The sequence below is a fragment of the Neodiprion fabricii genome, chromosome 5, assembly GCF_021155785.1.
Source record: "Neodiprion fabricii isolate iyNeoFabr1 chromosome 5, iyNeoFabr1.1, whole genome shotgun sequence".
Lineage (NCBI taxonomy): Eukaryota > Metazoa > Arthropoda > Insecta > Hymenoptera > Diprionidae > Neodiprion > Neodiprion fabricii.
Genome location: NC_060243.1, coordinates 3,704,723 through 3,729,018, shown reverse-complemented (window position 1 = coordinate 3,729,018; position 24,296 = coordinate 3,704,723). Strand labels below are relative to the sequence as shown.

At 37.4% G+C, this 24,296-nt stretch overlaps 1 protein-coding gene across 4 annotated transcripts in view; it reads right to left on the bottom strand.

Moving 5' to 3' along the window:
- Positions 1-18,841, bottom strand: part of LOC124183343 — a 62,927-nt gene extending 44,086 nt beyond the window's left edge. For 3 of the 4 annotated variants that reach the window (XM_046571725.1, XM_046571727.1, XM_046571724.1), the window contains exon 1: positions 18,274-18,841. In XM_046571725.1, the coding sequence (XP_046427681.1) occupies positions 18,274-18,394 (121 nt within the window). In that variant the 5' untranslated portion in view covers positions 18,395-18,841. The remainder of the gene's footprint in view (positions 1-18,273) is intronic. The other variant, XM_046571723.1, reaches the window with a different exon arrangement.
- Between the last annotated feature and the right edge of the window lie 5,455 nt (positions 18,842-24,296).

Genomic DNA, 24,296 nt, shown 5'->3' with positions numbered 1-24,296 from the left:
GACGCTGAATAATAAATCGGGGTTACCGTGCGTGAACGAGTTCGAAGATATGGAAAAAGAAATAAAGAAAAAAAAAAAAAAGAAGAAGAAGAAAAATATCGTCACTACTCCGTACGTACATTTTTGACTTCTCTTTATTCTTCTTCTTCTACTACTTCTATTATTCTCCTTATGTTTCACAATCCTCGCTCCGTTTTTGCGTAGAAAAATTTATCAAAGATTCGTAAGAGATTCAAAAAAAAAAAAAAAAAAAATTCGAGGGTTCTTTTGAAAAAATTTGAAATACCCTTCGATTTTTCTACAAAATCAAACTTTAAACTAACAAAACTATCTAAATTTCTTGCTTTCATTATCGATCGCGTGAAAGAAATAAAAATTTTTACCACTAAAATTCAGCCTCAAAATTCGTGTCGACCGGTGTGTCTTAAACACATTACACACCCTGTATATAATGTATAGGTGTACAACGAACGAGATCAATCCGTCGAACGTTGTACGCGTTGCTTCCAACGAATTCGTGACAAAAATGACACACAAGTGAAATTAACCATCGAAGCATTAAACCCTTCCCTTGGCACAACGCTGCTTTGTGACTCTTCGTTTGTGTACGTATATATATATACATTATGCATAGAACACAGAGGCACAAAAATTGTATACACGGTACGTATATATATATATATGTATATACGAGGGATCAACTCAATTAGGACGGATCGGAGGGGCGAACGTCAAAAAACCAAAAAATTTCACAAAAAGAAGGAGACCGCCAGATCAGCGGAGTGAATTCACGAACACACAAAGGGTTGGTTCGATTAATACGGCGAGGGGAAAAAAAAAAACCGGACAAAAGTAAAAATAAAAATAACCAAGTAACTACAGACAGGGAATAAAAATGTTTTATTTTTATTCTATAATTATTTTCGTCAATTTGCAGTTACTCTTCGATAAATAGGAGTCGGATTAAACGTTGCCCGTGCCGAGAGAGCGAGAGAAAAAAAAAAGAAGAAGGCCGAATAAAGTGTGAAAATTTTGTAAAAGAGAAAAAATAAAAAAAAAATCCAAATAACGCAAATCAGAAACGATAATTCGTACAACGAAATTCAATTTGCTCTATGCTTTTGTGATTATTACAAAAAAAAAAAAGGTACAAGATGGGATATCGCAGAGAAAATTATAATAACAATAACAACAATGAAAAAATTTTCAGTTATTATTTTTTTGTTATTTTTAATCTTCGTTTCTTTTCCTCTCTCTCTCTCTCTCTCTCTCTCTCTGACACGTTTTACTCTTCTTCACTTTCTCCCCCCTTTCGTACCGTTTTCACACCCGTGCACTTTATTCCGTTAATTGTCTGTCCCCATGGATTACGTGTAATAAAGTTTATACAAAGATAAAAGTTCCTACAAGTTTTCTGTTTCTTTTTTTTTTCTTTTTTTTTTTTTCTTTTCCGTTCTCTTTTTTCCCACAAGTTTACGTCGGAAAAAAAAAAAAAAAAAAAAAAACGTCGAGGAAGAAGACGACGATCAGTCGACGTTAACTCGGAAAGACACGCGCGACTGCGGCGCCTCTTTTCCTCCTTCCTTCCTTCCTTCCTTTCTTCGACCACGTTTTCCGTCACGAAACCCTCAACTTAACTCACTGTTGATACTGTCAACTTTTCGCAGAGAGAAACGAAAGCGACGGTAGAAGAGACGCCAACTCGACTTGCCTTCTCGACATTTTCAGTTTCCTTACGTATATACATATATATATATAAGTTACCCGGGCCATCCCTTAATCAACTCTATTTGAACACATATTTTGAAACTTGAAACTCAATCTCTCTCTCTCTCTCTCTCTCTCTCTCTCACTCTCCCTTCAGACTTCTTATTATCAGTATATATAGCTAGCCAGGGTGGTGGTTCTAATTTGAGTTGTTTTGTAATTTCTTCGCGCTCACCCCCCAGAAAAGTAATCGTCGTGTCGCATAGAAAAAAAAATAATCAGGCCAATTCCATAAAATTGTCAAAGCAGTCAAATTTTTGTACGGAAAAAATGCATGCATTTGATACACACACGTGTATATATATATATATATATGTATACATACATTTTTTTTTTAAAGAATACCGCGGAGATAATGACTTGTTGAATTGACGCGTCAATTTTAAGGTTAGATTCGACGGTCATAGGTTACGTTACGTATATTGAGATTGAGTTTCGTTTAGCGCTCGGCCGACTGTGGCGCTGCACAGTTTTCTCGGTCAGTGTTGCCAACGTAACTCTGTCTAGTGTTGAAAAATTACCCGTCTCAGATTCATTGTTCCCAAGTGTACACAGACATAGTTATTATACGTATATCGGTAGAGGTTTAGCGGCGAACCCAAGGGAGGACAGGTTTGGTTATCTGCGGGGTGTCGGAGAGATGTGGTTTAGCAGTTATGACCACCACCACCACCGCCATCGCCATCATCGTTGTCACGCTCCTCCTCCACCCCGTACGTCTATACCTGCGGTAAATCCTACTTAGCTTCACAACCCTCGAAAATCCATCCTAAGTATCATCCTCGGAAACCATCCCATCCCATTCCACCCACCACCTCCCCTTCCTCCATGCAATTATACCGCGTATAAATTCACCGAGTCGAGATTTGTGCCTAATTTAAACGATCGAAACAGAAGGCTTTCGCCTCTGCTTCGTCGTCTTCGTCGTGGATGGCAGGGAGATTTTCTTCTCCGCTCTGATTGTGTGTTCGCAAAACCTTAACAAGAGAGCAAGCAAGGAAGGAAGAAAAGAAGAAAGTTTTTTCTGTACTCGTAACAATAAGCTCAAATAGTGTTCAACTTTTTGCGAGGCCTGTTTAAACTCAATTTTGTTTTTTTCATATTTTTAATATATTTTTGAACCTTTTATACGCGCATCGGACTCTTGGGTGTCAAAGTCACTAGAATTTCATGTAAAACTGCAATAATTTGTTTATTTATATGTTCGTTATAAGTAATTAACGTGAAAGAACTTGCTTCTTTTTTTGTAGCACAGACAGTTGACGCATTTTTTTTTTTCTTACGTATTTTTCATACGCAGTTTTATAATGATACATATTTTTTAGAATTTTCCCCACGCTAGTTTGTTGAGAAAAAAAAAATAAAATAAAAATTAGTCGAACGTAGAAACGCGACGGAACAAAATTTTTCATTTTTTTATTTTTTTTTGCGTATATATAAAAAGTCATACTTCATCCTGCAGCGTCATTCTTACACCCTCCCTTCCCCCCTACGGCAACTTTCTTAATACTGAAAAACTCACGCTCCCGATTCCGTCCGTTGGTTGCGTAATTTCATTCGTTTCTTTTATTATTACCGCGGTTTCGTTCAGTTTCCATTCCTCATACACGACGCTGCCAGACATTCCATCCATCCATCCATTCATTCGTCTTCATTTTTTTTTTTTTTCTTTCTTATTTTGCTATTTTACGCTGAGCTGAACTTTTTCATCCAGTGAATAACCATGGCACATATTACATTTGCCATGGGTCTCATATGTTACGCGTGTATTATTACGGTACGTACGCATCTGTGTGTATAGGTAGACTGTCGGGAAAGAGTGCGATTATACATGATATGTATGTATACATGTATACCGGAAAAGTATCCTGAAACTTGAAAATCAACAGCGTACGAATTTTCTAGGTTAGAAACTCAAATAATTCGAGGCAGTGACTCGGGAAAGGTTTGGGAAGCATATTTGTTATTTGAGTCGGAAAGTCGATTCTTCGAAGAACGGTCGGAATTCAACGCTTACGCTCTTTGAAAATTCAAACGTAGACATTTTTCTTAGGTTGGCCCGCCTGCGTCGCAGAAAAAAGTATCGCTGCGGTAAGATTTCGCCGACCAATGAGATTAAATCATTCGGCGCATGCGCGGTTGATTCTCAACTTTCAAGAGATCGTCCCGGTATGTACAGGTCACGGTCTTACATACAGGTCTTGCGACTCGATAGAATTCCAATGGTAGAGAGTGGCTCCTCTGTTGAAGAAAAATCCAGATGGAGCTGCGATCGAGGGATGCATAAACATAACCTACAATGTTTGATAATATGTAAATAAAATTTATGGGTTAGGATTCCACGCCCATGTGACGCGCGAGCGCGACTATCGTCATCCTTGTCGCACCGGGCATCCCTCGATCGCAGCGACGCTAGCGGCTTGACACGTTAAGAGGCCCACGTCGAAACTCAGAGTCCGTGGTACAGGTACATAATATATTTAATATATACACGCGTGTACATCCCAGAGCAGAAATCGGGGAGGTTAGACACGAGGTGAGTGAATGGGTGTATCCTAAGCGGTGTAGTTAACCGAGGGTATGCGGTTTATGTGATCTATACAGCGAGAGTGGAAATTTGCAAGTCCGATTAATCGCGGTATGCGCGATAATGATATTCCGTCGTCTGCTTGGCCGAATTGCGAGAGTATATACATATACATATGGGCTATTCCGCGTCAACCGGATCAGTCATCTCTCAGATATTTTTTTAATTTGGCATGTGGATTGTGTAAGGGGAGTTAGATTTTTGTGCCAAAGCGCGAATCTCATAATGCAAAATTCGATTTTTTATTAACAATAACAAATTAGACTCCCATTTTTTTCAAAAATTCATAACTTCGGCAACAAATTAGATACAGTTTTTTTTTTTTTTTCAAATTACGCGGAAAGCTCCATAGAATTTAAAAAAAAATACGAAATGGTAAAAAAAAGTTGTTATCAATTGTTTATTTAACAATTAATTTTTCAAAGATTTTTAAAACAGTGACCGACACGATCAAAAAATTTTTTTAAAATTCTGACATGTTTCTTGAACTGTACTACAACCTGTGAATTAATTCCAGAGGGGTGTTTTTCTTCGTTTTCGAGTAAAAAATCATTAAAGGTGTCGATGCGCATGAAATTGCGGCGCGTCGAGTCTCTACGTAATGGCGGGCGGCCGGTTGCCGTCCACCGCTACCCCGCGGCGGCGTCGCGGCGTTATTTTAGAGTCATTTTCACGATGTAGGACATGATTGAAAAATCTGAAAAAAATACTGTACCTTCACAAGGCCTGCTCAAAGCGATAAGTGAAGTTTCAAGAATGTGTTTTTCACCGTTTTTTTATTACAGAGATTCAAAATAACAGTTACGCACCACCAAATTTCGAATCTCTGTAATAAAAAAACGGTGAAAAACACATTCTTGAAACTTCACTTATCGCTTTGAGCAGGCCTTGTGAAGGTACAGTATTTTTTTCAGATTTTTCAATCATGTCCTACATCGTGAAAATGACTCTAAAATAACGCTGCGACGCCACCGCGGTGTAGCGGTGGACGGCAACCGGCCGCCCGCCATTACGTAGAGACTCGACGCGCCGCAATTTCATGCGCATCGACACCTTTAATGATTTTTTACTCGAAAACGAAGAAAAACACCCCTCTGGAATTAATTCACAGGTTGTAGTACAGTTCAAGGAACATGTCAGAATTTTAAAAAAATTTTTTGATCGTGTCGGTCACTGTTTTAAAAATCTTTGAAAAATTAATTGTTAAATAAACAATTGATAACAACTTTTTTTTACCATTTCGTATTTTTTTTTAAATTCTATGGAGCTTTCCGCGTAATTTGAAAAAAAAAAAAAAAATTGTATCTAATTTGTTGCCGAAGTTATGAATTTTTGAAAAAAATGGGAGTCTAATTTGTTATTGTTAATAAAAAATCGAATTTTGCATTATGAGATTCGCGCTTTGGCACAAAAATCTAACTCCCCTTACACAATCCACATGCCAAATTAAAAAAATATCTGAGAGATGACTGATCCGGTTGACGCGGAATAGCCCATATACATATATATATATATATATATATATATATATATATATATATATATATATCAAATCAAATTTAAAATTTTCATCCACCATACTGGATCCACCATTTTAAATTTACCAAATCTGATTTCAGATTCGTAATCAGCTAGCCTAAAAAACCATAAGATATTATCTCGTTATAAAACTTGATTCAGCACAATAATGTGTGATTAAAAGATTTAAAGATAGCATTTTGAAGAAAATATGAAGAAAAAAGGTCGTCCAGGGCAATTCCATGTATAGTGTATACATATATCGTTATAGGAAGGGGAAGGATCGAGATATGAAACGAAACGGAAGAAAAAGAAGGACGGAAAAATAAATAAAAATAAAAAATAATAATAATAACAATAACAACGACAACAACAGACGACGACCACTGGTTGAATGCGACGACTCCATTTGTAAAACGTCTGGAAGTAAGAGAGGGAATTTCTGGTCCAAACGCTGCCGCAGAGGAGAGTCTAATCTCCTTTCTTTATTTTTCTCTCACTTTATCATGAACTTAACATCATCGAGACGAGTCACACGGTTATACAAAAGGTATGCGTTAAAAATGAACGGAGCGGGTTTCATTTCATCCCTCAGATGATGTACGTGTAGTATAGGGTACAATAGACAAGGGAATCGACCGTATTAATATCCCCGTTTCGTTAATTTCCAAATTCCTGGAACGAACGCACATTTTTCTTCTCAGTGGTCGTCGTTTGCAAATTTTTGGTCTATTTTTTCCTATTTTGTTTTTTACTTCGCTTTTCTTTTCCCTTTTTTTCTTCCTTCTCCTTAATCGTAAAAACGACGATGCAGAAAAGGATAATCGCGAAGAAGAAGGGGGAAAAAAAGAAAAAGAAGAAGAAGAAGAACAGGAAAGGGGGAAGGTAAGAAAAAAAAAAAACACTAACAAAAATTTCTCCTCTACTGCCCCCCCCCCCCCCCCCCCCACAATTTTCTATTGTACGTTTTACGCGCGGCGGTAAGGCAAAAACGGGAAGAAAAATATAGAAAAAAAAAAAAAGAATCAGGGACAAGAGAAAAAGGGAAATAAAGGCTCGTTCTATTGTTAAAGGGCATAGATAAACGATCTCGTCCAGAGTGGCTGACATTTTGGGTTTTTCCTTGTCATTCCTTCCTCCTCCTCTTCCACCTCTTCCTTTCGTTATTATAATAGAATGTACCGACTCTCTCTCTCTCTCTCTCTCTCTCTCTCTCTCTCTCTCTCTCTCTCTCAAAGTAAAGGAACGACCATATATTATAATGATAGATAAAGGCTTTAAGAGTCAATGATTTTCAACGTCATGACAATATACAATGTCATTTTATTAACGCGCCTCGAATTCTTTGCAATATTCCAAACACAGTCTCATATAATATATATATATATATATATTATAGAATATTATATACGTATATTTCAGAAATGTAAGTCGGCTAATTTTTCCAAAAAAAAAAAGTTTGGGATCGGAAAGTCAGGTCCGTTCATTGAAAGCCTATTTTTCATCCGGGTTTTATGGGGTATTCGCTATATATATATATATATATATATATAAAAGATACGACCAGATCGGTTTTATCGGTACAGTTCGATGTCCAAAATTACTGCCACGCTTATCCTATATATATATATATATATATATATATATATATAATATCCCTCCGCCCTCAAAATTATCTCTATACATCCTATCATCTTTTTCTTCTACATCCACCCTCGATGTTACATGTACGCCTACTATATTATACGCTGAGTATGTGAATGAAAGTCTTTTTTCCCTGTTATCGCTGCTGTTGTCGAAGTAATAATATAATCCATCTTTCGATTAACTCTTCCAACAGTGGAATAGAAACGAGAAAAAGAACAAGAAATTCGGATCAAGGGGAATTATTTATTGTTTGTATATTAGATCGCTTACACTTCATATGTATATATATTTTATTTATATAATATATATATATATATATATATATATATATATATATATATATATATATTACGCCCGAATCGCGCTGGTTTAGCGATTGTGTTAAAAATAAAAATTTCAAACCTCGCCACAACTTAAAAAACTTGAATAATTATTTGCGTGCGAATTTATCAATAAGAACGCCGAGTGAACGAAAAAAAAAAAGAAGGAAATAAAGCCAGAGAGAGAGAGAGGGTGAAAGAGAGATTAAGTTTCTCTCTTTCTCCTAACCTTAAAAGTTGACGAAAATTGTCACCAATTTAATATCGCTTCAGGAAGGAAAAAAATTTAAAACACGTGTATATTTTCCGTGTTACGACTTGTCGACGAACGAAATAACGACGCGATGCAAAAGTCGAATGAGAAACGTATTAAAAGAGAAAATATATACGCGAAACGTGATACGAGGGACGGAAAGAAACGGAAATGAGAAAAAAAACAAACAAACAAACAAACAAACAGGTAAACTATAAAGGAAATCTCAGTTCGCTCGAGGGTGAAAAGTTGCGAAAGACGGAGGGGGAGGAGGGGGATGGAAAAGAAAAAAGAAAAAGAAACGAGACGCCGCTGAAGAGTCGGAAACAAAGAAAGAGTACGTAATTTAAACTCGCAGGCGCGTCTCTGTCTTTATAAACCCATTTGCGATACGTTAATAAGGTTTTATTTTGCAAAACATTCAACGATATATCGATAAAGATTTTACCACGTCGATGTCCCGTATTGGTTTCATAAGTTTTTCCTTTGAGAAGTACGCGACGAAAAACGCGATCGCAATTATTTTCAGAATTTGTCGACCCGGCGTACGTGAAATATAATTTTTTATTTCAAACGATCGTTTGTTATTTCAAAATTTGTATCCGGCAAAAGTTTCGGGTTTCCGACCGGTCGACTTTTACGTCTTTTTCGGGATTTTTACCCCCAACAGTTAAAATACACGATTCAGAATGGTATAACCGAAAAGTTGAAAATATATATTTATATTTATATATGTATGAGCCCCGTATAATTGTATATTCATAAGATGAAAAATTTGGGATGAGGAGAGAGAGAAAAAGAAAGAAAGAAGGAAAGAAGAAAAGAAGACCAAAAATAAAAAAAAAAATAAATAAATAAAACCAAGCGCCGAAAAGTTTCGAAACTGAAAAAATATAAAGTATAATCGTCGTCCTAAGAAAAGTTTTAACGGCCGTTTCACGATTTTACATGCAAACAACGATCGTATTTATTTTTTTTCACCCCAAACATTTTTTTGCAGCGAGAAAGAAAATTGAATGGGAAAAGAAAAAATTGGAAATCACGATTTCTTTCGAATGACGTTAAATTTGCAATAACATCCGTTGTAACACGGATTTGTTTTATCTCTTTCAAGGATCTTACGAAAAAAATTAACCATATTATTTGAAACGTTTTTATCATCAATTTACTTGATTTTCATTGTTAACCTATTTGCACTACGATTCTCAGGGTGTGTTTAGTTTTATCGACAACGAGAGACGTGTCTTCTAAATTACCAAAAAAAAAAAAGAGAGAAAAAAAAATGTGCTTCGTTAAAATTTTCCCACCCTACACGAACGCGATCTCGAACGATCGTAAATACATAAATATTATGTAGTATATGTATATTAAATAGAATCCAAGGCGTGAAATATGCAACCGAAGAATCGAAGAACCGAACAACGAAGTACGTAACATTATAAGAATAAAGTTTTAAAACGAGAAGTTACTGAAATCCGATTTTTATTACCATTTCCTTCCTTCTTTCCTTCTTTCCTTCTCTCACTCCGCACTCGCTACCCTCGTTTTTCTTATCCAGATATTAAAAAATATCTCCTCCAACAGGCGGCGGCGAAAAAAAAAAAAAAAAAGAAACGTACCAAATATGAGGAAATAACAAGGAATAAAATGAGAGAGAGAGAGGGGATAAAAAATAAAACATATTCCGAGCGTAACGTTTGATTTCATTGTTGTTTCACACTAAACGCGTATGCGTGTGAAAAATAAAATAATGATAATAATAATAAACATATCGACTAAAATTTGCAAACATCGTCGAAAATAATGAACGACAAAAGTGAAAGTGCGAGGCGACTTTCCAAGTCTGACCAAATACTGATATCCACTACTATTTACGTCACGAACGTATAAGGACGGTCAAACAGTTATCTACCTTTTCCACCGCGCGTTAACTCGGCACAAATTTGTTAATTATTCAATTTTATCGTTAGTTATCGTTTAGTTACCTTTAATTTCGTCGATAAAATACTATCGTAAAAATTCCGTACGCGCGTATCTGCGCGATATTTTATAAAATTTTCATCATTTTTACCCTTCGACGTTTTATCTCCTACCGTAAATATATTCACGTTTTCCGCTCACATATGAAAACCTGATTTTCTCTCCTACCGTGAAGGTATGTATAATCTAGCTACGTACTTGACACGTTATTCTGACGATGATTGACCCGACTTCATATTTATTCCCTCTGTAAAATGCATGTATACGTAATACGATTCGTGCAATATACGTCAATCACAAATACTGAAAATTCGAATCTAATAATCCTTTCCGCGACACTTCCAATTTCTGTATTCAACAATTTTATGTATCTTCAATTTTGCCTTTTCATTTTCCTTTGGCGTAGCTTCCGGTATTCCAATAATATCAAAATCTACACAAATTATACAAATTCTCAGACGTGAAAAGAATTTTAATCATTCTCGTTGCGAATGTGGGTCCATTCTCCGTCAAACCGTACGTGAATGAAAATTCCAATTTTTCATTTCGTCAAAAATTTTATAGGCGATTACAGCCAATGAAGAAAGTATTGGAGGACGGTTTTCCATTATTTTCGTTAGCGTGTTCTTGACGTGTGAATTTTTCAATATTTTTCAATACGTAGCGACGATGGAACGAATTTCGATCAGAGACTTCGGATGGATTTAACGTTTCGACGTATTATTGTGAAAATATACTGAGAAAAATTTCACTTGTTACAGTAAGTAGAAAAATTGGGTAAAACAGGTATCGTTAAGAAAAAAAACTGTTCGAATATCGTTGGAATTAGAAAAAAGGAGACAATTTTGCGCTATCGTCGATCCTTTTTTGCTTATTGCAAGGCAAAAACTTTTTTCCACAAAAATTTAATTCTCAATTCAATCCTTCTGTACTTCAAAGGATTTGATTACTTGACGTGTTAAATACGATCGAGATGAGTGACGGGAAAAACAAAAAGAAGAGAAAACAAAAAATATGCGTTACTTGTTTAATCGCCTTGCGAAGGGGAAGAAAGGGCGAGAAAAAAAAGAGACGGAGAGAGACAGAGAAACGAGGAAAGGAAAGGTAGTCCAACAAAGGTTACGACACGACACTCGCGGTTTTCCTTCGTCTTCGGGCTCCTGGATTTGACATTCGTTTCAATTGTCTCACGCGAAAGAAAAGTTACGTTCTTTTACTTTTACACACGCATGTGCATGTAATAATACACGCGGTAAATAATATTTTCTTATTTTTAGTCATTTCACTCTCCCAACGTTTACACGCGTAGATGATTTCGCACTCTTGAGGGACGGAGTTGAGGTTCTGAATTTGAAAAGTTCCGAAAGCGCTGAAATTACGAATTATTTGACGGGGAAGCTCGAAGTAAAGAAATCAAACTTTGAAGTAACGGCAAAGTTTCGAACCGTCGGAAAGCCGACGGTTTCAAAGTTCCGAAATGCGAGGTTCTGAAAATTCAAGTTACCATGGGGCAAAGTTTCGAAAAGTAAAGTTACGATGGAGAAAAATTTCCAAAAATAAATATTCGATAGAGTAAAATGTCGAAAATTAAAATACACTCGCACGACTTGGTTTACTCGACGAGTTGGTGTGAAAAATCAGAAAAACCGAAGAATACGAAACTCTGATGTTTCGTCAAAGTTTGATTTCTTTACTTTAAGTTTCTAAGTTTCTCTGCCAAAAAATTTGATATTTGGCGCATTGGGAACCGTTCAAATTTGGAATTTCAACCCAGTCCCCGGAGATACGATTCGACAATTTTAAAATACATCTTTTCCCAACACCCACGCATAAATTTCTACCCACCTACGTAAAAGTCTGCAGTTTTCCCGATGAAAAAAAAAACAGAAAAAGAAAGAAAAAAAAATACGCTCAGCAGCAAGGAGAAAGAATAAAAGAAATTTGTATACAATAAAACGTATATCTACATTAAACAGAATCGTGGGCGAGTTTTTTTCGGGGAAATGTGATTGGTTCAGAGTCTTTGTTTCGAAATACTGCGTTTATCTAAATAAAAGTACACGGGAGACAAGGTGGTGGTGGTGGTGGTGGTGGTGTGTAAATTTGAAATACAAATGAGATTCGCGCGGCAGAGTGAGATATAGAGAGAAAAAGAGAAGGACAAAAGGAAACCTCGATACAAAGAAGAGTACAGAGTGAAAGAGGGAAAGAGAGAGAGACGGCGAAAAGTGTAATTAGTTAGATTGGAACGGCCGGATGAACGACGAACAAACGAACGAACGAACGAACGAACGAAAAGCAGCAGCAGCAGCTCGGCGGAAAAACAAGAGGAGGGAAAAGGATAAGAGTATTACCGGCTTTACATATATTTATTTCTCTCGCGTTCGATTTGATTGCTTTTTCCAGCCTCTCGCACCTTTTCATCCCTGCCTCCATTCTTTATTACCGTCGGTACTTACGCATGTTATATAACGCAACAGACACACACGCGGTAACGTAACGATAATAATCGATGTAAACAGCCGTTCGAACGATATCCAGGTTATTAAACGCGTACTTGTAAATAATATAACGTACAATTTAAAAAAGAATTATATATATATATATATATAAATAAAATAAATTAAATAAATAAATTGGTCGATGTAAAGAAACGTGTAAAGAAATTAATTAGTCGCCGATGAAATTAACGAGTGACGGGAAACGAGTGAAAGAAGTAAAATAAAAAAAAAAAAATTCTCATCAATCCGAAATAGATTATAACGCGCCAAATAATTGGAGGCAACCGGGATATTTTATTTTTTTTTTTTTTTGTTTTCTTCACGCCGACGAGCGTTGATCGAAAATAGAAAAGGTACCTGTTCTCTGTAATAATTAATATCGCGACAAATGACAATTTTTTATACACGTAACGTGTCCGACAATTATTCAAACAAATAGGAGAAGCAAGAAAAAAAACAAAAGTTCCGTAAATAAAAATGTAACGCAAAAACCTGCAGAGAGAATTTTGCTTACGGTATATATACTTTTGTTTTTAACCAAGTGTTTAATTTGAAATATTATGGGGGTATTTTTTTTAATTCCCGTCTCTCTTCGATCTTACGTTCTTCTATTCGTTATAATGATATTACTCTCCGCGACATTTTCACATCGCACGATCCACCCGCTCCCATGGCACTCGACCCATTTTCATCTGCAAGATACGAATAGGAATACCAATAATTGCAATAAAATAACAAAATGTATACCTGCTTACTATAAGTCATGGAATTTACTCAGTTATTATATGTAACGCTCGTTGAACGAAAAAATCCGAAAGAATATCAAATCGAACAATGTAATGTATTATATATATAAATAAATAAATAAATAAATAAAAGAAGCAGAAGCAATTAGGCACGGGAAGAGATAGAAAAGTAGAGAAAAAAAAAAAAACTGGTATCCGTAACTCTCGTCATAAAAATGCAACGAACTGCACGCGGTGTGTATAATTTACCTCCGTGTTCATACACGTGTGTAAACGTATAATACAGGTAGAGGTTATAAACGACGTCGCAACAACTCTCGTGCGACTTGTATTAAGGGGAAAGGTAAAGGGAACGGGGGGCACGATATTCGCGGTTCGTATTTACAATACGCCAAGGGGTAGGGGGTGATGTTATCGATCGAGGTCAGCCCTCCCCCTCCTCCTCCTCCCTCCACCAAACCCGCCCACGCAGCCATCCACCACCCACGCCGGCGTCACCTAGACGTCAGCTATTCAAAACCGACCCGCCGCGCCACGTTTGCACAATTTTCCGATCCAACCTTGCATCGCACCTTATATTGTACCTTATATATGCTCTATTACAGGTATATATATCTAGGACTTGTATATACGAATACTGTAAACCTCCCCCCCCCCCCCCCCCCCCCCCCCCCCTCGACAAGCGAAAAGGCAGGCGAGATTATATTCGAGACGAATGTTAATATCGCCGAATTGTTCGCCGAACGAAGAACGCGGCGTCTGATCCTCGCGGTTCGTGATTTTGTTTGACAAATGAAAAAAAAAAAAAAAAAAATTTGTCCGTCCTCTTGTCCCAACTCCGAAACAGTATATCCTGAATTTTTGCCAATTTTTTCATTCAACCGTTGGATTATTTACAAGCGTTGAAAGCGGTTTTCAAAAGGAATATTTTTAAAATGCCGAAGAAATATTCAGACACCGTATTTTTCTAGTACAAACATTTGCAGACCGAGCCCGATAATGGGTAGCGATTATTTATTTTTTTTTTTAATCAATCTTTTCAGCTCTTTGATTTTAATTTTTTTTTTTTTTCCATCAACTCAAACATCGTTTGAACGATACGAAAATTCCCAATACTTGTATTTTTCACTTGAAACATTTCCAGACTGGTTCCATTACGGGGCGAATTTTGTTTATTTTTTTTTTTTTGGGCTCGATCGATATATTTTTTTTTTCTTATCAACTTCGTAACGAAATCGGTCTGTAAATGTTCGGAATGAAATTTCGGAATTCGGAATTTTCAGACCGTTTGAACAATGTTTCAGTTGGTCAAAAAAATTAAAAGTGCTATAAAAAAAACGGAAAGAAAAAAAAATCGTCCCATCACGGGTCGGGTTTCAAAACGTTTGAAAAAGAAAATACAGTGTTCGAAATTTTTTTTTAAAGAATTTTAAGAAACGTCCTTTTAAAATCGCTCTCAATATTTATAAATAATTGACCAGTTGAATAAAAAATGTCAAGAAATTCAGGGTAACGTTTGAAAGTCGGGACAATTGCAGAAAGAAATTTTCAATATAATAAAATAATGACAAGGGTCAGACGTTGGTTAGGTTCGCATGGAATTCCCCATGTACGTAATATATGCTCAATAAAGAATGGGCTGCATTACACAGTCAAATAACAACGAAACATCGCATAACAACAAATAATAAAGTGCACAAACAGTACGCAATAACTCTGTGTAAACACGTGTATGCATGTACGAGTATGCATATATGATGTATAACACTACCATCTATACATTCTTAAGCTAACGTTGCAAGATTAAGCGACGCGATAAGCCGAGCGTCGTTTGAGCTTGTTGAAAATCGATGCGAAGGGCCTATATATTTCATATACATAGGATACAGGGTTACACTATGTATAATTCGCGTATATGCATGTTTCAATATAAGACGCGACAAATCGAAGCGTTTGCCCCCCTCCGACGTTACGATATATACATGTGGGATATTATATCCTAGGATACCTTTTTACATGCATTTGGCGAACAAAGAGACGGTACGAAGGCAGAAAGCTCTAAAGCTGTACAATAAGTTCTCGCACGCTGCTAAAAGCAAGCGAAGCGTCGGGGTCGCGGCAAGATTATATTCATGTGTGTGAGTTTACATGTATTAGACTGTGTAGAAACAAAATCGACCATTTTTTTTTCAAAATTCAGGACTAAATATTGTTCTAATAAATGACGAAAAAACGATGCTGTCCAAGTTTCAGCTCTTAATATGTAATATTTAAATGTGCTTGATGGCGATTTTCTATTTCACATTCGAATAGCGTTGGAAATTTATTGTTTTTTTAACTTTGGAATTTTACAACACGTCAATGCGTTAGTGAACCGATTGGGCCGGAACTTATTTCTGTAGGGAATCGAACGCTCTGCAAAAAGGATATTTATATATGTTATCGTTTCGTGATAAATCTACTCAAGAGTTGAAAGTTATTTAAGAACCTGGAATAAATTTTGAAAGAGTAAGATTTATCATAAAATGATAAAAGACCCTTTTCGCGAAGCGTTCAATTCCCTACAAAAATACATTCCGGTCTTATCGGTACACTGATGCGCTGACGAGTTGTAATATTCCAAAGTTGATAAAACATAAAAATTTCTCATGTTATTTAAATGGGAAATAAAAACTCGCGATTAGGCGCTTTTAAATATTAACATTAAGTCATTTCAAACAATATTTTCGCCTTAAATTTTGCAAAAAAAAATTACTGATTCTTTTTGATGCAGTCTAATATATATATATATATATATTGTATATTGTGAATTATATATATATATAAAGTTCTGAAACAAAATCGTTTTGTTTACGCTGGTACATGACAAAAAAACTAAAGGTTGTGGGTAACAAAAGAACCTTGTGAAGAACGGTTAAAACTTGAAAAGTATACAATGATCACGAGACAATTTTATTGCATTCATTCACTCTGCAATAAAAAAAAAAAAAACTATTTTCAATTCGTCAACAATTGATTCGTTAAATGGAAACCAATTGTTAGAAAGAAAAAAAAATGAACGATTGGATAATCAATATCAATGATTGCTGATAGGAAGATAAATTCAGAGAATGCGAAACCTTGATTCGAGTGTTATCATTATAAGTTCATAGTCCGAATCGATCCTGGATAAACTCGAGATTTCTGAAAGTTTCGTGAAAGCGAGTTTTATCGGCACAAAAAGCTTAAGACGAGCGACACTCGATGACAAATCTCGACAAGCGGATGTCCGCTGCGGCGTTTGTATCACAGGTGATATAAAATACCGACTGACGTGTGTAGGTAGTATGTACATACAGTACATATGTAGGATCTCTCTATCGGGCAGGTCAGGGATGATCCTGGATGGTGGAGAGGCGACGACGGACAATCCTCGACGATGACGACGCGTGCTTCCCGCTGTCCTGCATCTTCCCCCTGAATCAACCGCAGGCATCGACGCTCACCATTCGCCGCAAGTTCCGATTCCACCTTCGTCCCCCAGAATTGGCCAGCTTCGAGAAACGTCAGTCGGATTTTTATATACCTGTGATACAAAAGCGCCGCAAGTTCGGGATGTCAATGTTCGTTTTACTCCCCGTTCAACTTCTTCTTTTTTCGTCGTGTAGCCGCAGGTTTCGGTCAATCAGGATTCACCCTCACCGCTGCCGTCGGAAGATCAGTCCTCGATTCGGCGGATCGTCGACATCCTTCCTCGTCTCCTGGCCTCGCAGATTGATGCTGAAGTTGATGAAGTGGATTCGGCATCGATGCGGGTGTGTCTCGTTTAAGACTAGTTGTGCCGATGTAACTCGTTTCCATTAGAGATAATAAGCTTCTCCTTTTTAATCGCGTGATATCGAGATAAACGCGTGGAATGCCGAGAAGAAAATAGAGGAGATGGGTGATTAACATTAGAGAAAAAGAAAAAAAATGCTAGGCAGAAACAAAAATTAAAAAGGTATTAACGTTCAAATTAGAGGGTGAAAGAGGATTCAATTATTGCGCCGGTTCGTTTCGCTTCACTTCATCCATTCTGCAATTTATTCCAGTACATAATACGTACATACGTATGTACGTACTGTAGGTATAACTGTTATACATACGTACGTACATTCGCGTTGATTCGAAACGCGGAACAGCGAATATGCAGTCAATTATCGGTGATTCCTAGAATGTGTGGGTAAGTGTGCAGCGGTAGATATCGACGTCAATGACAATTGCACAACGATAACAACAACAACATGAACAATCAATCCTCCATATTGTATAATAATTGGCAATTAGATGATATAACCTAGGATTGAATGGAAATCCAAGGGAAACTCGATCATTTCCCGTTCAGTCAGCTGCAGCTACCAAAAACGTGTCGTCTCTCCGCCGTCGCTACCGGTTTTCTCTTCTCTTCTCTTCTCACGATCATAAATTAGATTTACGCTCCAATCCCTCTACTTATCGTCCAGTATTGTTGAGTGGCAAATATTTTTCGTCGTGTATTTCGTGCGATAATGATTGATGAGTGTAAAAAAAGTAACAGGAAGAAAAATGTACAACGTATTTAAAATCATGTTGAAGTCAGTAACGTTATTGCAACGATTCATCATGCTGAGGGAAAAAGTTATTTTGTGATTTTAGAATTGTGTGAAATTTAGTGAACCGTAATAAAAAAAACACATACCTACTCGTATTTTAAAATATTACCACCTTCATTGTCCAGTCATCGTTAAAATAAGAAAATAGACTTTTTTCCGCAATATATTGTTACGGTTACGTTACTAACTTCAATTTCGTTATTTAAACTCGTCCGTTGAAAAAACAAAAGCGGATCGATCGATCGATCGACCGACCGTTATTAAACAAAAGACGAAATGTCGCAGTGTTCAGTTCGCGACAAATAGAGTACACCGTGTAAACACGATTTCAAATTTTGACATACCAGTCGCTCCAACGCCGCTTGCAATGATCGTCAAGGACACTGCGATAGCGAAAACAACGCTGAGGTCGCGTCGCTGCTCCCGATGCTCTTCCCTCTGTTGTTGTTTTCGTTGTAGATCCATGCTGCGAAGTATGACCTGGCTGCGTCCTTTCGTCGGCGAGGTTCGAACTCAACAATTGTAACTAGCAAACAAGCATCAGAGATTAGCCGAAACTCTTCGCACAGATTCACATTATTGTGATTGTTCTCTTATTGTCTCCGCGCGTTTTACTTTACTCCCGATTTTCGATTGTTTCAAATCGATGATAACAACATCGGACCGATCTCCGTATTCGTATGTTTGTTCGAGTCTATGTTCACTCTCTTTCTTACTTTTTCTCCTTCATTATCTTTTCTCTTTCATTAACGAAATTCGAATCGAGTTTCACCGCGAGGCCGTCTCGCACCATCCGCGCACCTCACTCTGAAGTACGTACACATCCACGAGAGGGAGAGAGCGAGAAGATGAGAGAACGAACCGGAGCATCAACCGCGCTCCCTGAACGTCGGTCGTAAACTGCGTCGTATGTTCGCCAGTTCACGTCTGGACCGTATGGCGGGTGGAAAATGATACGCGCCCCCGAAATTCGGGCGGCGCTCACCAGACGGCGCGGCTGTTCCCTTCAACCCTCGAATGCGGCCGAAGTTAGGAGCGAAGCTATACCACCAACGATTTACCAGTTTTTAACGCTTTTTACACACTTCACGACGCCGCTACGGACGTCCGAGACGTTGCATGTTTTATGTCAGCCCGACCCTGAAGAGTTTTTTAGATTTAAAGAACAATCAAGTGTTGGTTTTACATATACACACTTATGTGCCCACCATTCTGGTATTCGTATAAAATTTGTTCGTTTCCTGACAAAAATTTTCCACAACAGTGATAAGAAAAAATAATTTCTTTGAAATAGTATTCGTCTTTTAATTCACTTTCAATACTTCAGTTTTGTCGCATTCCTCGTTCTGGTTTCTGAGGTACAAGTGGAACAACATTCCAGACCATTATTTTTCTTATTATTACTATCACTATTACACACATTACAGGAGCTTATGCAGATTTACAAAAACATACGTTCAATAATACCTTCCTGCTCGTAGCTGTGGTATTCTTTTTCTTATATTTCTCTCTGTGCCTTGTATTTTTTGCACTTGGGATTGGGTGCAGCGCATGGCACGTAGTACTAAAATTCTGTGGTTTAAAGTACACTAGAATATTTCAACTTTTCTCTCCTTTTTTCTCTGACACTCGGCGAAGTCATTAGCGAAAAACCGCATAGCGGAGTGCCCGCGGTTTCATTTCTGCACGAGTGATTCCTGTACACAGAATATAAAATCTGACGCATGCATATTTCACACCGGTTTAATTCTGATGGATCATTGCGGATCTGTTGCTACTGTTGTAACTGCTATTCGAGTAGATTTTGATTCGATTTCAAAACAATCACGGAGTCGTCGAGCTCGGCTTGTAGAGTGCGAGAGCGAGAGAGAGAGAGAGCGAGAGAAAGAGAGCCAGACAGAGAGAGGAGGGGAGCTATTCAGATTTTGCATTTCAGATTAGGATATATATACGCAAACGTTTGGGTCCGATTATATACAGGGTGTACCTTTACGCCCTTAGCTGTCTCTATGTACGTAGGTTTAACGGTAATTTAGTTACACTATGAGTCGAGTTCTAGATTTATACAGCTTGAATAATTTCCGCAGTACAAGCCGAGAGATACTTCACATTAATTGATGTGCCTTCCATCTTCGCGTTAGACAAAACACTTGGTTGTCCACAGGTGTGCATATTGCACCATTAGCTTCAGATTTTAAAGCAAGTAATTCTCATTTAGAAGATTTATAATATATTTCGTCTAATTCGTTTTCGGCACATAGATTCTTCCCGAAAGACTAATACAAGTCTCTCGTTTCCCTTTTGTTTCATGGATGTACACGTACAAAAATTGAAAATAGATAGACGAACGAATCGACATTCGCAGAATAATAAAAATATCCACAAATTATTGCCCGAGGGGTGAATAATTTTGAGGATGAAAATGAAGGGTTTGCGGTTCTTTCGGATAGCGAAAGAAGGTGTCTTATCAAATTTAATATCTTCATTATTTCGACGCTCATTTCCTTTCTTCCCGGGTTTCTACGCTGCTGCTTTTCTTTCCCTTCTTTATTGGATCTGATATTATTGGTAGCTTGGACCTACGGAGAATTGCGAAATTCTGTTTGACTTCCCTCGCTCTCTTGCTTATTGTTATGGCTATGGCAGTTTCGTATTAGCACACATAACTCGCATATTCTACGGGTCTGCAGGTTCTCTCTTCTCAGCGAATAAAAGAAGAGGATGAGTGTATAGAAAATGTAGAGGATGAAAAATGAAAAGAAAATGAAAAAAAAAAATTAGAATTCTTCAAAGTGACGTTTCAAGAGAAAACCAGGGGTAGGTAATAAGAAAGGAAGGCGAAAGAAAACAAAAAAAAAAAAAAAACTGCGGGTACGTGGCGTAATATGAGATGAAGCGCGAGATGAATGAATGCGTGGAACGGATTTGGAAAATAAAAAAGGCCTCTCCCGCTTCGAACGATCCAACTCTGCGTTTGAAAAATGACAATTGAAAACCGCGAGTTCTTATTAATCTCTATTATTGGGTATTAATTTTTTGTTCCTCTGCGTATTTTCTACAATGAAAAAAACATACATTCATGTAATTGAGAAACCAAACGATTTCGAAACATGTACAGGAAAAAAAAACAGAAGACAGGGAAAAAAGCTTGAAGCTTACGAAACTTGCAAATCGCTTTCGTTTGGGTTCATCAATATAAATTGTCCGAAGTGTGGATGGAAATTATGTCGATTATAACAGAAGAGCAGGTGCAAGATTTCCGGTTTCATCTCTCATCGGTGTGATCATTACACAAAGTCAGAGGGCAGAATGAATTTAAGGGGTTAAAATTTCGCAGTACCCAATCACCGTTTCCTTAATGACCGCTGGTCATTTCTAGACCCGTAACCCTATATTCTCATTCCCCGTAATTAGGATGAATTTGACCGTTTTCGGGGGACACTAATGATAAGGATGGGGCCTGCTGCGACCCTCCTATTTTAGCAAATTTTCGTAAATTCTCTTGTATCCGGATAAACATCACGTGTGAATATAATAATATAGAGTTGAGAAGTTGAGAAGCTTATTCTATCTAACGGTATTCCGGTATTATAAAGTCAAGAGGAATAGTTTCAGTGAATTTGCCTGGTACGTTATATCGAATACTAAACTTAGCAGCTTCAAATTCAAATACAATAATCAACTTCATTACACAATCTTGGTTGAAGAATGTTTAAATAGTGACTTTGGAAGATATTCCGTATAAACGAAGCTTGTATGGTAATTCTAAGCGTGCGGCAACAGCATGTTTTTTGTTTACTTTATCTCCACAGACGTGTATTCAAAAGTTTTCAAGTTCTGTAGACCTTTAAAACACTCTATTCATGCGCTGCTATTGAAGAGCGCCGCGCGATTCTCTCTCAATTTTTTTTTTCTTCCTTCTTTTTTTGTCCAGTAGTAATTCAAACATTGCCTGCTACGTATCGGGTTCGATTCGTTTCTCTTTGCGGCTCGTACCGGAAAAATCTGTCGCTTTAAATGTGCGTATATCCACCGTCGCGTTTGAACGTTGGCTATGATATACCTATAGAGGCTTCTACGAACAGAGAAAGAGAAAGAGAGGAAGAGAACATTTTTAATTAGAGCTCAGTCCGTCACCCCGTAATGCCACCCCCGCATGGCTCGACGCGATTCCTCCCCCAACTTCAACCCTGACGTGGCGAGGCGATGGAAGGCCCTCGACCACCCTCGCCAACGAGTAGTGAGATACCTACTCGTTTGAGCTGCGAGTGTTCATTATGCTCGGGGAATGACGAACGTGATACATGCAACTCTCCACAGGGTATCTGTGCAAGGTCCAGCAGCACTGACCTCAAAATCAGCATGCGGATGCCTCTGCGGATTCCGTAGGTATAGGTTTAATACAGTCCTTTCTATATTTTCTGGCTGCCTCCATAAGCCTCCAGAGTATATACAAAAAATACAAAACCAAGGGATGAGAATAATACTTGGATGCATCAGAAGAGTAAGAATAAGCAGTAATATGTTAGAAATACTACATTTTATGTCGGTAAAAGAAAGGATCGAGTACAATACATGTGTAGTCGAATATAAAACTGTCAATGTGTTGTGCCTTGTATACTTGCAAAATAATATAAAATTAATGCAATATAGAGAAGGTGTAGGTACACGGAAAAAAGGAAATATTTATATCAGTAGATGAATAAATACGGAAGAACGGAGAATGTTATGGTATGAAGGATTGAAAATTTAGGATGTTCTACTCAATGAAATAAAAAGAGAAGACCGATTACCAAATTTCAAAATAATGCTAGCGAAACATATTCAGAAAAAAGAGGAAGGAGCCAAAATATGTCATGTATATTAGGATTTCGTTTAGTAGGCTACTTTGAAAAACACTATTAATGACAGATATGGTGTATTATTGCAATGTATAAGCAAACTTGAGTAGCTATTGAAGCTAATGGACGACTTTTATTCATTCATGCAATCATTTTCCGCCGAAAAAGACGTTAGTCTTTGCCTAGATCCTACACTCATATCAGCTAGTTCTCGAGAATATTCTTTCCATAAGAATTACACGGTCTAATGCATGATAGAGATGGAATGATTTCAAATTGATGAAATCTACTTTGTCTAGAGAGGTGTGAAGAGATAGATAGATCAATAGATAGTAGATAAATAGATAGATGGATAGAATGATAGATGGTGAGAGAGAAAGGAAAAAAATCATAGATACGAAGGTATAATGATCATCTCGAGAGTCGATCACGTACCGGTGCAGCCATAACAGTACGACATCATATTATACCCACCAGTACCTGTTCGATACGGGTGTCACCGACAGAATTTCATACTGACGGAGAGTCACTTGACCCCACTCGGTTCACAATTATCCCTGGGATTCTTCCTGCCGTCCGACGTCAACGAATGTCCTACAAATATCCGGAATATTAATGATAAGTGACGGTTTGCAGTGTTCAATCATGCAGGCATTCGCCAAGTTATTTGAATCATATAATCGCATTATAACGTTGGACGTTGTACCGGTACACTTATATTAATAATCCGCCTCTAAGATGCAGTCGTCGAGACCGATATGATTAGATATGCTTTTTATCTGAGCATATATATACCGACATGGCCAAAATGCACGTAACTTTATATCTGATCGTTCGTATATTATCATATTGAAGTATTCATGGTCAGATGTGAACTTTTTTCCCCGGGCTAGTTCATGGTCGTCGATTTTGGATGTCGGAATCATCGAAAATCGTAGACATTGGAATTTATTGCAGCGAAGACGAGTTAGTTTGAAAAGTAATTTGAGCAATGAGCTCAACCAAATCCAAACTTTAATTTTAACTTGTGATTATGCGTTACAACGGTCCAAGATGATAATGCAGTCAGTCCGTCATCCTCTGTGATTTTGATGTATCCTCACCGTTGGTACACACATCAGATGCCGTCCAAAGCGAGTTACGCTGCGGAAATGGTAAGAGGATATTGCGTGTATTTCCGAAGGCATTGATCATCAGTATTCCGTAAACTGTAGATTTGGAGCTGGATATAGATGGTCGTAGAATAAGGTCGCTGATAACTGATCGTTCTGACAGTGGACTCTGTCCAAAATCAAATATCTAAAATTGAACAATCATAAATTATAATTTTCGCAATTCTCATCCACCGATGGAAGCGTTTCGGTGATTTTATCAAAGCTCGGAGACACATTTACTACTAAAGGAAAGAACTTTTCACAAAACACCAGACAGTCGACGAAAAGTATCTCGGGATCAAGATAATGCATCTTGGTGTAATCCATGAAAATATCAAATTTGCACTTCAGATTCGTAATCAGCGACTCAAA